Consider the following 15,045-nt stretch of genomic DNA (forward strand, 5'->3'; position numbering starts at 1 on the left):
ACTCAGTTTAGTTTTATCAGCAAACTTAGATACACTACACTCAGTCCCCTCTTCCAGATCGTTAATGTGTATCGTGAACAGTTGTGGGCCCAGCACCGACCCTGTGGCACACCACTCACCACTGATTGTCAACCAGAGTAACACCCATGTATTTGAACTCTCTGCCTTCTGTTGGTAAACCAATTCTCTATCCATGCAAATACATCACTCCCAACTCTATGCATCCTTATCTTATGGAAAAGTCTTTTATGTGGCACCTTATTGAATGCTTTCTGGAAATCCAGGTAAATAACATCCAACTGTTCCTCTCTATTCAATGTGCTTGTTATATCCTCAAAGAACTCCGGTAAATCTGTCAAACAGGATCTGCCTTTGCTGAATCCATGGTGCATCTGCTGATTGATCCATTTCCTTCCAGATTTCCTGCTCAGAGTCCAGAGAATTTTGGTAAATTATCACCAAAGCCTCAACTATAACCTCTGCCATTTCTTTCAGTACTCGGGGATGCATTCCATCAGGACCAGGGGACTTGTCTATTTTCAGGCCCACAAGTTTGCTCAGCACAACCTCTTTGGTGATAGCTATTGTACTGAGGTCCTCACCTCCCATCGCATCTACAACATCTATAACATCTCTCTTTGGTATGTTAGACAAACCCTCCACCGTGAAAACTGACACAAGTCCTTCAAAGCCTTGACCATTTCCTCAATGCCCAATATCAACTCCCCCCTCTCATCCTCCAAGGGACCTACATTCACCCCTTTCCACTTTATATAATGATAAAAACTTCTATCCGTTTTTATATTTTGTGCTAGTTTATTTTCATAATCTATATTCTCTTTATTTATTGCTTGCTTTGTGGTTCTTTGTTGCTTTTTAAAGTTTTTCCAGTCTTCCAGTTTCCCCACTGCTCTTGGTGACTTTGTACACACGAGCTTTTAGTTTGATGCCTTCCTTTATTTCCTTAATTATCCAAGGCTGGCTCTCCCCATCATTACTGTCCTTGCTTTTAACTGGAATATACTTCTGTTGAGCACCGTGAAAAAATTATTTCTAAGTCTTCCACTGCACCTCAACTGTCCCACCATAGAGCCTGTGTTCCAAGTCTACCCGATCCAACTCCTCTCTCATCCCATTGTAGTCTCCCTTGTTTAGGCATAATAATGGTTTTAGATTGAACTACTGCATTTGTAAGAGAAACTCAGTCATACTGTAATCACTCTTTCCAAGAGGATCCCTATCTACAAGATTGCTAATTTTACCTGTCTCACTGCACAGGACCAGATCTAAAATAGCACATTCCCTTGTAGGTTCAGTAACATGCTGTCCAAAAATGTCATCACGGATGCATTCTATGAAGTCCTCCTCAAGACTGCCTCGACCAACTTAATTCACCCAATCTAAATGCAAGTTAACATCCCCCACAATAACTGTTGTTCCATTCTTATATGCCTCAGATATTTCTCTGTTTATTGCCTGGGCCACTGTCATGTTATTATTTGGTGGCCGATAGACAACTCCCACCAGTGATTTTTTTTCCCTTTACTATTCCTAATCTGTACCCAGATGGATTCAACATTCTGCCTCTTAGACCTTATATCATCTCTCACTATCGCTCTGATCTTATCCTTAATTAGGACAGCTACCCCACCTCCCTTACCTTCCTGCCTATCCTTCCGTATAACCTGATATCCTTGGATATTTAATTCCAATCCTCTCCACCCTGCACCACATTTCTGTAATGGCCACTAAATCATACCCCTTTATACTGATTTGTGCCACAAGTTCACAGGCTACGAATACTATGGGCATTCAGTTAAAATCCCCTTACACTCATTGTGCCTTTAGGATCTAGTAATCTTTGTCTCTTATGCATTTGACTTTTCTTCACTCCACCCTTACTTTCTCTTTTTTAACTTCTGCTTTTACTTTATCTTTATCCACACTTTTCTCTTCTACTTTATCCATACTTCTCCAATCTGTTGAAACCACTCCCCTACTATTTAGTTTCAAGCCCTATTCACAACCCTAGTAATGCGATTCACTAGGATAGAGGTCCCATCACGGTTCAGGCAGAGCCCATCCCAGTGGAACAGTTCCCTCCTTCCCCAATTCTGGTGCCAGTTTCCCATGAATTCAAACCTACTTCTCCTACACTAATCCTTGAGCCATGCACTTAACTCCCTAATCTTCTTAACCCTGTGCCAATTTGCACGTGGATGAAGAGCTGACATTTCAGACTGAGACCTCCATCAGGTCCCCACCCATAGCCTCCTCACCAGTCTCTCCTTTATCCCAGGTAACATCTGACGGATTCCTCTGCACCCTCTCTGTGCAATCATGTCCTTTCCATAATGTGGGGACCAAAACGGCAGACAGTAACCTAACCCGACTGATGTCTGACAGATCGGTACAGAAACTCCCCAATAATTTATGCCCCAGATAATGAAGATCTTGTACACCACCTTCACCACTTGATCTATCTGTGCAACCTTGAGGTCCTTGGACCTGTACATCAAGGTCCCCGTGATGCCTTAAGGTCCTATCATGTACTGGGTGTATCCTCGTCTTATTATTCTTCCCAGACGTGTCAACTCATACTTTGTGAAGTATGTGATGGATCATTATTAGGGGAGCTTCACTCTGTCTGACCCCAAGTGTGTGTGATGGGACAGTGTAGAGGGAGTTTCACTTTGTGCCTGACCCTGGGAGTGTGTGATGTGATGGTGTGGAGAGAGCTTCACTCTGTGTCTGACCCTGAAAGTGTGTGATAGGACAGTGTGGAGGGAGCTTCACTCTGTCTGACCCCATGTGTGTGTGATGGGACAGTGTGGAGGGAGTTTCACTTTGTGCCTGACCCCGGGAGTGTGTGATGTGATGGCGTGGAGGGAGCTTCACTCTGTGTCTGACCCCATGTGTGTGTGATGGGACAGTGTGGAGGGAGCTTCACTCTGTGTCTGACCCCGTGTGTGTGTGATGGGACAGTGTGGAGGGAGCTTCACTCTGTGCCTGACCCCGTGTGTGTGTGATGGGACAGTGTGGAGGGAGCTTCACTCTGTGTCTACCCCGTGTGTGTGTGATGGGACAGTGTGGAGGGAGCTTCACTCTGTCTGACCCCGTGTGTGTGTGATGGGACAGTGTGGAGGGAGTTTCACTTTGTGCCTGACCCCATGTGTGTGTGATGGGACAGTGTGGAGGGAGATTCATTCTGTGTCTGACCCCATGTGTGTGTGATGGGACAGTGTGGAGGGAGTTTCATTTTGTGCCTGACCCTGGAAGTGTGTGATGTGATGGTGTGGAGAGAGCTTCACTCTGTGTCTGACCCTGAAAGTGTGTGATAGGACAGTGTGGAGGGAGCTTCACTCTGTCTGACCCCATGTGTGTGTGATGGGACAGTGTGGAGGGAGTTTCACTTTGTGCCTGACCCCGGGAGTGTGTGATGTGATGGCGTGGAGGGAGCTTCACTCTGTGTCTGACCCCATGTGTGTGTGATGGGACAGTGTGGAGGGAGCTTCACTCTGTGTCTGACCCCGTGTGTGTGTGATGGGACAGTGTGGAGGGAGCTTCACTCTGTGTCTGACCCCGTGTGTGTGTGATGGGACAGTGTGGAGGGAGCTTCACTCTGTGTCTGACCCCGTGTGTGTGTGATGGGACAGTGTGGAGGGAGCTTCACTCTGTGTCTGACCCCATGTGTGTGTGATGGGACAGTGTGGAGGGAGCTTCACTCTGTGTCTGACCCCATGTGTGTGTGATGGGACAGTGTGGAGGGAGCTTCACTCTGTGTCTGACCCCGTGTGTGTGTGATGGGACAGTGTGGAGGGAGCTTCACTCTGTGTCTGACCCCATGTGTGTGTGATGGGACAGTGTGGAGGGAGCTTCACTCTGTCTGACGCCGTGTGTGTGTGATGGGACAGTGTGGAGGGAGTTTCACTTTGTGCCTGACCCCATGTGTGTGTGATGGGACAGTGTGGAGGGAGCTTCACTCTGTGTCTGACCCCATGTGTGTGTGATGGGACAGTGTGGAGGGAGTTTCACTCTGTGTCTGACCCCGGGAATGTGTGATGGGACGGTGTGGAGGGAGATTCATTCTGTGTCTGACCCCATGTGTGTGTGATGGGACAGTGTGGAGGGAGTTTCATTTTGTGCCTGACCCTGGAAGTGTGTGATGTGATGGTGTGGAGAGAGCTTCACTCTGTGTCTGACCCTGAAAGTGTGTGATAGGACAGTGTGGAGGGAGTTTCACTCTGTGTCTGACCCCATGTGTGTGTGATGGGACAGTGTGGAGGGAGTTTCACTCTGTGTCTGACCCCATGTGTGTGTGATGGGACAGTGTGGAGGGAGTTTCACTCTGTCTGACCCCATGTGTGTGTGATGGGACAGTGTGGAGGGAGCTTCACTCTGTGTCTGACCCCATGTGTGTGTGATGGGACAGTGTGGAGGGAGCTTCACTCTGTGTCTGACCCCGTGTGTGTGTGATGGGACAGTGTGGAGGGAGCTTCACTCTGTCTGACGCCATGTGTGTGTGATGGGACAGTGTGGAGGGAGCTTCACTCTGTGTCTGACCCCATGTGTGTGTGATGGGACAGTGTGGAGGGAGCTTCACTCTGTGTCTGACCCCGTGTGTGTGTGATGGGACAGTGTGGAGGGAGCTTCACTCTGTCTGACCCCATGTGTGTGTGATGGGACAGTGTGGAGGGAGTTTCACTTTGCCTGACCCCATGTGTGTGTGATGGGACAGTGTGGAGGGAGCTTCACTCTGTGTCTGATCCCATGTGTGTGTGATGGGACAGTGTGGAGGGAGTTTCACTCTGTGTCTGACCCCGGGAATGTGTGATGGGACGGTGTGGAGGGAGATTCATTCTGTGTCTGACCCCATGTGTGTGTGATGGGACAGTGTGGAGGGAGTTTCATTTTGTGCCTGACCCTGGAAGTGTGTGATGTGATGGTGTGGAGAGAGCTTCACTCTGTGTCTGACCCTGAAAGTGTGTGATAGGACAGTGTGGAGGGAGTTTCACTCTGTGTCTGACCCCATGTGTGTGTGATGGGACAGTGTGGAGGGAGTTTCACTCTGTGTCTGACCCCATGTGTGTGTGATGGGACAGTGTGGAGGGAGTTTCACTCTGTCTGACCCCATGTGTGTGTGATGGGACAGTGTGGAGGGAGCTTCACTCTGTGTCTGACCCCATGTGTGTGTGATGGGACAGTGTGGAGGGAGTTTCACTCTGTGTATTACATTGTCAGGTTGAGATTTATTCGGTAGGATTGAACCCAGCATCTTCACCCACACCCTCCCCAAATCCGCTGTGAGGATAGAGTGCAAGGAACACCCTGGGTGTTCCTTCCTCCCAAGGGGCTTCTGCTCAGCTGTAGAACAACCTTCCTCTCAGCACAACCTGAAGTCCCTCACTGTACACTTACCCTCCCTTTTGCTTCTCTCAAACTTCCAGAGTCACCACACCCCCCTCAGCCCCTGATGGAGTGTGGTGGGAGTTACCTGCTGGAAGTACTTGTCACAGCTGATGTACTCCTTGTCATGGGAGTCTTGCAGTTTGTTGGTTTTGATGTACTGCCAGAGGGCCTGGACGATGGCCGATCGTGTCTGGGTGTGAATCCCCAGCAGTCGGGCCAAGCGGGGATCCAGCTTAAACTGGGTGGGCTGCAAGGGTGGGAGGAGTTAACCAAGTGAATTACCCAGCACCCCCAGAACCCACCCCTTGCACCCAGGATCCCTGTCCCCTATTCTCTGCAGCCACTCCCAGCACCCACCCGCGTCACACACTTCTCCATCCACCAGCCGCCACCCACCTACCTTTATCACCCAGTCCCTTTCTCACTCACCCTTGTCACACTCACCTCATCATATCCTTCACACAACAAACCTGTCACCTACCCAGCCCATCCCTCAGCAATCACCTGCATTACATGATGCTGTCATCACCCACTACTCACACACAACAACACCGCCACCCAAACCTTGTCTTCCCACCCCCTCAGCAAACTGCAACACCCACAAACCTGTTACCATCATCCCACTGTGATTTGTGAATCCCTCCCCACCACCCACAGGCCCCACGCTCTCACAACTCCACAGACCCAGCCCACTGATCCCACAGACCTCAACAGGCCCCGACCCTCACCCAAGGCCCCACCTGGTAATCCAGCATTAGCAGCAGAGTGCAGCGGACACTGACGTCTCCCGGCCTCTTCACCTGGAAGCCATCAGTCTCCTGGGTGCTGGGCGTCCGGTGCCACTGCACAGAGAGCAACATAGTGAGGTAACCCCCCTCCCCATCAAACCGACAACCCCACCACACCCCATGGTTTGGGTCCGGTGACAGGAGGGGACATTCAACCGCAGGAAGCTTCGCACCCTACCCGGATGCTGCCTGGTCAGTACACCTCGGAGAGGGAGCAGGAAAGGTTGACCAAGATGCTGCCGGGATTAGAGGCGTGATCTATAAGGAGAGCGTGGACAAACTTGTTCACTTTTCCCTGGAGCATTGGAGGCTGAGGGGGGACCTGATTAAAGTTTATAACATTATAAGAGTCAGAGACAGAGGAGACAGTCAGGGTAGAAATGTCAACTCCTAGATATGCATTTAAGGTCAGAGGGGTAGTCTAAAGGAGATGAGATGTGTGGGGTAAGTTTTTATTACAGAGCGTGGTGGGTATCTAGAACAGGATACTGGGGCAGTGGTAGAGGCAGCTACGTTGGTGGTGTTTAATACATTATTAGATAAGCACGTAAGTATGTCAGGAAAGGAACGATGGAGATCACATACAAGCAGACAGGATTTAGTTTAATCAGGGCTCATGCTTAGCACAGACATTGTGGGCTGAAGTGTCTTTTCTGTGCTGTACTGTCGGATATTCAGATCTGAGATCTGTTGTCTCCAGCATCGTCCGTGTTTATCACCATGGGTGTAAAGCCTTGGGTTTAATTCGGAGCGGGCGCACGGGGCGAGGGAACAACACGTCACACCAGCGAGCTCGATGTCACTGTGCTCTGCTGTCCCGTTCTGTGTTCCATTATCATCACAACTGACAGAGCGCTGAGGGGCTATACGAGGACAAGATACCTTACAGCTCATCCCAACCTCCAGGATCTCCCCGCTCTGGGAACATAACTTCAGATACCAGAGATGCCGCAACTTTTGTATAGAGTCAGGAAAAATGCCAAACATCCTGATCCTTCACAAAGGAGCTGACCCTAAACCGGGAGGAGGGAGGGAGGGAGGGGGCAGCTCTCGGTGATCCTGGGAGCTTACTGGATCGGGGGCGGATGGGAGGGAGTGATGACTGAGTTCTAAATGAGATGTACACTGAGGGCAGGGTCAGAGACTGGAACCAGAGGGGTTACAAAGACAGTATAGGTGCCAGAGGGGGTTAGAGGCAGGGAGGGGTGTAAGGGTGTGAGGGGGGAGTCACAGAGACAGGGGGATTAACAGATAAAAAGGGGTGTATGGGCTGGAGAGGGTTATAGAGACAGGGAGTGGTATAGGATCTGACGAAGTCACAGAGATGAGAAGGGATGTAGGGACTGGAGGGAGTCACAGAGGAGGGGTGTAAGGGAGGGAAGGGTTTACAAAGACAGGAGGGGTGTGGCAGCCGGGGGGGCACAGAGACAGGGAGGGGTTTAGGGTAGAGATGGCGTCAAGGAGATGGAGGAGTATAGGGGGGCACAATGACAAGGAGGGGTGTAGGGACTGGAAAGTGTAGTGGACACACTTTGGAAGAACCAGGAAAGGATGGAGACAGGTAGGAAGGTCTGTGACCAAGAGGTTGTTACCTCCACCAGATGATTATCAGGTCCGTACAGTTCCTTGTCCAGCTCGATCACCAAGCTCTTGAAGAATGAGGAGAACTTTCTCTTCTGTTTCCCAGTCTACAACAAAACATACTCAGTCAAAACTGCAGTTACCCACAGCGAGGGGTCAATTCAGTGAACAGACAGGGTTCTGTTCAGACAGAAAGTCAGCCACACGTTCCAGAGAGTAGGCAGTAACCTCACTGTAAAGACCACATGGGAGTGGCAGTATTGAAGGAGGGTTACACTCTGGAAGGGGCAGTACTTAGGGCGTTTTACACTGTGGGAGGGTAGTACTGAGGGTAGGTCATCCTGGGAGGGGCATAGTGTAGGAATTTCTTTGCATATTAATCTGGGAAATTTATTTTCAAAACTATTCAGCCACATTTTCCTGCCTTCTCCCCCAAGTAACTCTTCGCACCCTTACCCATCAAGAACCTACCAACTTCTGCCTTAAATATACTCAGTGACTTGGATCCACAGATTCACCACCCTCTGGCTGAAGAAATTCCTCCTCATCTCAGTTCTAAAGGGACATCCCTTTATTGTGATGCTATACCGTCTCTGCCTGTTGCCCTTGTACTCAAGTCACTGAAATGTGCCATGCCCGTGCAGAAACAAACAGAAAGATGGAATAGTACATTAGTTCTTCTTACCAGAAGATTGAACTCAGGAGTTAAATGCCTAATAGGAATTAGACAGGGCCTTGAAGAGACCACACCTGGTTGCTATGGCCATTTCTATTCTCCTTACCCAAGGTGTATAGAGACAGCAGTGAAAATTCACTAGTCAGATTGTTTGCTGGATGAGGTGTGATTGAACTTGAATGTGAGGAGATCTCACTTAAGCTTTTTACAGGGTTCAAAAGGGAGGGTGTTTCCTCCAACGGAAGAATTCTGGACCATGGTCATGGTCTCCGAGTAAGGGATAGGGTATCAAGGACTGGGATTGGGAAAATTCCTTTACAGTGAGGGTGGTGAATTTCTAAAATGCAGAGCAGTGGAGGTTCAATTGCTGTGATTATTCTTTATTAGTTTTCTGGAATTAATTTCTAGGAATTTGGTAAAACTGGCAAATGGCAGGCGTGTGCTTATTAGTCAAGGAACTGAGTTCAAGAATTGGGAAGTTATGTTGCAGGTTTATAAAATTCTAGTTAGGCTGCATTTGGAATATTGCATTCAGTTCTGGTCATCCATTATGGGAAGATGCGGAGGCTTGGGAGAGGGTGCAGAAGAAGTTCACAAGGATGCTGCCTGGATTAGAGGGCATGAGCTAAAAGAGAGGTTGGACAAATTTAGGTTGTTTTCTCTGGAGTGCCAGAAGCTGAGGGGAGATCTGATAGAGGTTTATAAGATTACAAGGGGCATAGATAGGGTACAGACAGTAGTTTTTCCCCCCAGGGTTGAAATATTTAATACCAGAGGGTATGCATTTAAGGTGAGGATATGTTCAAAGAGACGCAAGGGGCAAGTTTTTCTTTACACATAGAAAGTAATGGGTTTTTGGAATGTGCGGTGGAGGAAAGTATGATAGAGGTGTTCAAGGGACTCTTAGATAAGCACATGAATGTACAAAGAATGGAGGGATAAGGATATTGTGTAGGGAGAAGGGATTAGTTTAGTTGAGCTTTTGGGCTTTTAGTTAGCCTTAATTTAACAGCACAAAATTATGGGCTGAGTGGACTTGCTCCTGTTCTTTGTTCTTTATGACTCATGTTCTTGGTACTAATTTTTACTTGCACAGTTTATCTTCTTTTGCACATTGGTTGTTTATTGCTGTATAGTTGTTCATAAACTCTTTATTCCTCCTGTGAATGTCTGCAAGAAAATGAATCTAAAAGGTAGTATATGGTAATGTATAGGTAGTTTGATAATAAATTCACTTTGAACTTGTCTGTTCCATGTTCTGTGCTCTATGTGCTGTACATAATCTATGCTCTAAGGTAAATAGGAATCGTGCAGGAAGATGGAGCTGAGACAGAGGTCCAGCTGTGAGTGGTGGGGTAGTCTAGAGGGATAGAAAGGCCTGCCCTACCCCTGCAACACTCACATCCTCCAGAAGCTTTCCCTCCACTCGCAGTTCCCAGGAGGCGATGCAGCTGTCCGAATCCTCGGCGTCTGAGCGTGCAGGGTTAAAGGTGTTGGAGATGTACAACCGGAGCTTTCGCTTTTGCTGGATGTCAGAGGTCAGAGGTCAGTCACCATCCATCCCACATTCACTCCGTGTCCCCTCCCCCAGGACCTCTTCCTTCCCCACAAAGGCACCTCCCGCTGATATCTCTCAGTACCATCCTACACCAGGATCTCCTCCCCAGTGAGCATCTAAAGACAGATTTTATTTGTCATATTTACACTGAAACATGCCGTGAAATACATCGTTGTAATGACCAATCTTGAATATGTGCTGGGAGCAGCCCGCAAGAATTGCATGCTTCTGGCACAGAGTAGGGGGAGCACCCTGGGAAAACCCACGCGGTCATGGGGAGAATGTACAAATTCCTTACAGACAGCGGCACGAACTCTACCCATTTGCTGGTGTTGTAAACCTTACTGCCCTGGTCCTACCCCCAAGGAAATCCCATCCACCCCATTCTCCCTTCCCTGGATGCCCCACTTCCCCACCCCCTCCTTCCTCCCCGGACACCCCATTGCCCATTCTTCAGACAACCTATTGCTCCATGACTTCTCCCTCCCACGGACACCCCTTTGCCCATCCCTCCCTTCACCCCCTTCCCCCTGGACACCCCATTGCCTGTCCCTTCCTTGACCCCTGGATTCCCCATTACCCCCTTCCCCCTGGACACCCCATTGCCCCACTTTCCACCTTCATTGGCCTCTTTAGGGCCTCCTGAATGTCCACTCTCTTCCTCATGATGGTCTGGTCCAGCTTCCTCTCGAAGGCCAGCAAGTCCATGTAGGCCTGGGATTCCGGCACCAGCTCCCGGATCTGAGGAACAAGGAGAACGTTCTGGAACACACTCACTGCCCGAGATCCATCCCTCCCTTCACTTTTCAGGCCAGGCTGCCCCTAGCCTCTCTGATGGACAGGTGTTTGGATGAGGGGTGGGGATTAGGTGAGAGATAGGACAAACTAGAAGTACTGAGTGGCCTCCTGTTGCTCCTCATGGGAACAAACCCAAACTTGGGTCCTGCTTTCCCATCACACCTTGGAGTTGGGCACCCTTCTCCATCTTCTGGGATGGTACTTCAATCTTCCTCCCCCACCCCCCAGGCAGGTCTCCCTCCCTATACCTCCCCACATCCACTGTGGGTCTAGTTGTGCAGGATAGGCTGCAGTGGTAAGGACAGGAATGTGGGGGGACAGAAACAGGGACAGGGGACTCCTGGATCCACTACAGCTGAGCACTGTGAGTGAGCCCCAGCATGGAACTGGTTCACTCTGGGATTAGGATCCATTATGTTGTCCCTCCTTGCCCCGAGTGGCATTATCGCCTGATAGTGTCAGAAGAATCTGTGGTGCCTACTGATCTATGTTTTGGCACTGTGGGAGACTGAATGTGTCTCAGATTAGGATGCCAATATCGGAATCTGAAGTTCTGGTTGCTGTGGTCTGCAGTAGTTTAATGCTGTTTTTGTAATAAACACCCTTTTATTTAAAAAAAATATTGGAGGTAGACATTTGACCAAACACTGCCTACGGTTCCTGTGCTCAGGTTAAGCTCCACCCCCTGGAGCAATCCTACCCCTCATTCCAAACAGCCCCACCCCACCCACCAACCCTCCCCCCTCACTCACCCTCTGGGGCAGGATCTTGTCCACCATCCTCCTCCGCTTGGCACTGTGGACGTTCAACAGAAAACAATCACTATGGGCATAGCGCAGCCCTCACAACAGCTTCTATCCAATTTGACCGGCTGGTGGGTAGGCTCAATGAGTCGAGTAGCCTGCTCCTTACGTTGTGCATCAGATCCCCGATGAGGGGTGCGGGATTAGGTCCCAGCGACCCTCCTCTGGACCCCTCCCTCCACCACACCCTTCCCTGTCCCACTCGTAACGCACCACGCCAGCTCCCTACCCTACCTGCGTGCGCGGCTCTGCACGGCTGCCTGCGGCTGCTGCATCTGCTGCGGTGCGGCGCGCTTGCGGGTCTGCTCCAGGACCGGTTGCGGGATCCCAGGGCGAACAGTAGGACCCGTTCCATATGGGGCTCCCGGGGGACCCATCGCTGAACCTTGGGGAGCCATCCGTGCGGCCGAGGGCATCCCAGGGCGCTGGGGGGGAGAGGAGAGAGTGAGTGCAGTCAGCAGGGATCACAGGGCACTGGGGGGGAGAGGAGAGAGTGAGTGCAGTCAGCAGGGATCACAGGGCGCTGGGGGAGGGAGAGGAGAGAGTGAGTGCAGTCAGCAGGGATCACAGGGCACTGGGGGGGAGGAGAGAGTGAGTGCAGTCAGCAGGGATCACAGGGCACTGGGGGGGGGAGGAGAGAGTGAGTGCAGTCAGCAGGGATCACAGGGCACTGGGGGGGGGTGGAGAGAGTGTGTGCAGTCAGCAGGGATCACAGGGCACTGGGGGGGGGAGGAGAGAGTGAGTGCAGTCAGCAGGGATCACAGGGCACTGGGGGGGGGTGGAGAGAGTGAGTGCAGTCAGCAGGGATCACAGGGCACTGGGGGGGAGAGGAGAGAGTGAGTGCAGTCAGCAGGGATCACAGGGCACTGGGGGGGGGAGGAGAGAGTGAGTGCAGTCAGCAGGGATCACAGGGCACTGGGGGGGGTGGAGAGAGTGAGTGCAGTCAGCAGGGATCACAGGGCACTGGGGGGGAGAGGAGAGAGTGAGTGCAGTCAGCAGGGATCACAGGGCACTGGGGGGGGAGAGGAGAGAGTGAGTGCAGTCAGCAGGGATCACAGGGCACTGGGGGGGAGAGGAGAGAGTGAGTGCAGTCAGCAGGGATCACAGGGCACTGGGGGGGGAGAGGAGAGAGTGAGTGCAGTCAGCAGGGATCACAGGGCGCTGGGGGAGGGGGAGGAGAGAGTGAGTGCAGTCAGCAGGGATCACAGGGCACTGGGGGGGAGAGGAGAGAGTGAGTGCAGTCAGCAGGGATCACAGGGCACTGGGGGGGAGAGGAGAGAGTGAGTGCAGTCAGCAGGGATCACAGGGCACTGGGGGGGAGAGGAGAGAGTGAGTGCAGTCAGCAGGGATCACAGGGCACTGGGGGGTGGGAGGAGAGAGTGAGTGCAGTCAGCAGGGATCACAGGGCACTGGGGGGGAGAGGAGAGAGTGAGTGCAGTCAGCAGGGATCACAGGGCACTGGGGGGGAGAGGAGAGAGTGAGTGCAGTCAGCAGGGATCACAGGGCACTGGGGGGGAGAGGAGAGAGTGAGTGCAGTCAGCAGGGATCACAGGGCACTGGGGGGGAGAGGAGAGAGTGAGTGCAGTCAGCAGGGATCACAGGGCACTGGGGGGGAGAGGAGAGAGTGAGTGCAGTCAGCAGGGATCACAGGGCACTGGAGGGGGGGAGGAGAGAGTGAGTGCAGTCAGCAGGGATCACAGGGCACTGGGGGGAGAGGAGAGAGTGAGTGCAGTCAGCAGGGATCACAGGGCACTGGGGGGGAGAGGAGAGAGTGAGTGCAGTCAGCAGGGATCACAGGGCACTGGGGGGGAGAGGAGAGAGTGAGTGCAGTCAGCAGGGATCACAGGGCACTGGGGGGGAGAGGAGAGAGTGAGTGCAGTCAGCAGGGATCACAGGGCACTGGAGGGGGGGAGGAGAGAGTGAGTGCAGTCAGCAGGGATCACAGGGCACTGGGGGGAGAGGAGAGAGTGAGTGCAGTCAGCAGGGATCACAGGGCACTGGGGGGGAGAGGAGAGAGTGAGTGCAGTCAGCAGGGATCACAGGGCACTGGAGGGGGGGGAGGAGAGAGTGAGTGCAGTCAGCAGGGATCACAGGGCACTGGAGGGGGGGAGGAGAGAGTGAGTGCAGTCAGCAGGGATCACAGGGCACTGGGGGGGGAGGAGAGAGTGAGTGCAGTCAGCAGGGATCACAGGGTACTGGGGGGGAGGAGAGAGTGAGTGCAGTCAGCAGGGATCACAGGGCACTGGGGGGGAGAGGAGAGAGTGAGTGCAGTCAGCAGGGATCACAGGGCACTGGAGGGGGGGAGGAGAGAGTGAGTGCAGTCAGCAGGGATCACAGGGTACTGGGGGGGGAGGAGAGAGTGAGTGCAGTCAGCAGGGATCACAGGGCACTGGGGGGGAGAGGAGAGAGTGAGTGCAGTCAGCAGGGATCACAGGGCACTGGGGGGGAGAGGAGAGAGTGAGTGCAGTCAGCAGGGATCACAGGGCACTGGGGGGGGTGGAGAGAGTGTGTGCAGTCAGCAGGGATCACAGGGCACTGGGGGGGGGTGGAGAGAGTGTGTGCAGTCAGCAGGGATCACAGGGTACTGGGGGGGGAGGAGAGAGTGAGTGCAGTCAGCAGGGATCACAGGGTACTGGGGGTGGAGGAGAGAGTGAGTGCAGTCAGCAGGGATCTCAGGGCACTGGAGGGGGGGAGGAGAGAGTGAGTGCAGTCAGCAGGGATCACAGGGCACTGGAGGGGGGGAGGAGAGAGTGAGTGCAGTCAGCAGGGATCACAGGGTACTGGGGGTGGAGGAGAGAGTGAGTGCAGTCAGCAGGGATCACAGGGTACTGGGGGGGGGGAGGAGAGAGTGAGTGCAGTCAGCAGGGATCACAGGGTACTGGGGGGGGGGAGGAGAGAGTGAGTGCAGTCAGCAGGGATCACAGGGTACTGGGGGTGGAGGAGAGAGTGAGTGCAGTCAGCAGGGATCACAGGGCACTGGAGGGGGGGAGGAGAGAGTGAGTGCAGTCAGCAGGGATCACAGGGCACTGGGGGAGAGGAGAGAGTGAGTGCAGTCAGCAGGGATCACAGGGCACTGGGGAGGGGGAGGAGAGAGTGAGTGCAGTCAGCAGGGATCACAGGGCACTGGGGGGGAGAGGAGAGAGTGAGTGCAGTCAGCAGGGATCACACGGCACTGGGGAGGGGGAGGAGAGAGTGAGTGCAGTCAGCAGGGATCACAGGGTACTGGGGGGGAGGAGAGAGTGAGTGCAGTCAGCAGGGATCACAGGGCACTGGGGAGGGGGAGGAGAGAGTGAGTGCAGTCAGCAGGGATCACAGGGTACTGGGGGGGGGAGGAGAGAGTGAGTGCAGTCAGCAGGGATCACAGGGTACTGGGGGGGGGGAGGAGAGAGTGTGTGCAGTCAGCAGGGATCACAGGGTACTGGGGGGGGTGGG

General features: G+C 52.7%; 1 protein-coding gene across 4 annotated transcripts in view; it reads right to left on the reverse strand.

Moving 5' to 3' along the window:
* The window catches only part of LOC140727678 (SWI/SNF-related matrix-associated actin-dependent regulator of chromatin subfamily D member 3-like), a 93,658-nt gene that overhangs the window by 21,510 nt on the left and 57,103 nt on the right, over positions 1 to 15,045 (reverse strand). For all 4 annotated transcript variants that reach the window (XM_073045324.1, XM_073045342.1, XM_073045334.1 and 1 more), the window contains 7 exons: positions 11,848 to 12,038; positions 11,563 to 11,605; positions 10,631 to 10,753; positions 9,857 to 9,979; positions 7,790 to 7,885; positions 6,150 to 6,251; positions 5,495 to 5,656 (listed from right to left, as the gene is read on the reverse strand). In XM_073045324.1, coding sequence (XP_072901425.1) covers positions 5,495 to 5,656; positions 6,150 to 6,251; positions 7,790 to 7,885; positions 9,857 to 9,979; positions 10,631 to 10,753; positions 11,563 to 11,605; positions 11,848 to 12,038 — 840 coding nt within the window. The remainder of the gene's footprint in view (positions 1 to 5,494; positions 5,657 to 6,149; positions 6,252 to 7,789; positions 7,886 to 9,856; positions 9,980 to 10,630; positions 10,754 to 11,562; positions 11,606 to 11,847; positions 12,039 to 15,045) is intronic.

Source organism: Hemitrygon akajei, chromosome 1 (assembly GCF_048418815.1).
Source record: "Hemitrygon akajei chromosome 1, sHemAka1.3, whole genome shotgun sequence".
In the NCBI taxonomy this organism is placed as follows: Eukaryota; Metazoa; Chordata; class Chondrichthyes; order Myliobatiformes; family Dasyatidae; genus Hemitrygon; species Hemitrygon akajei.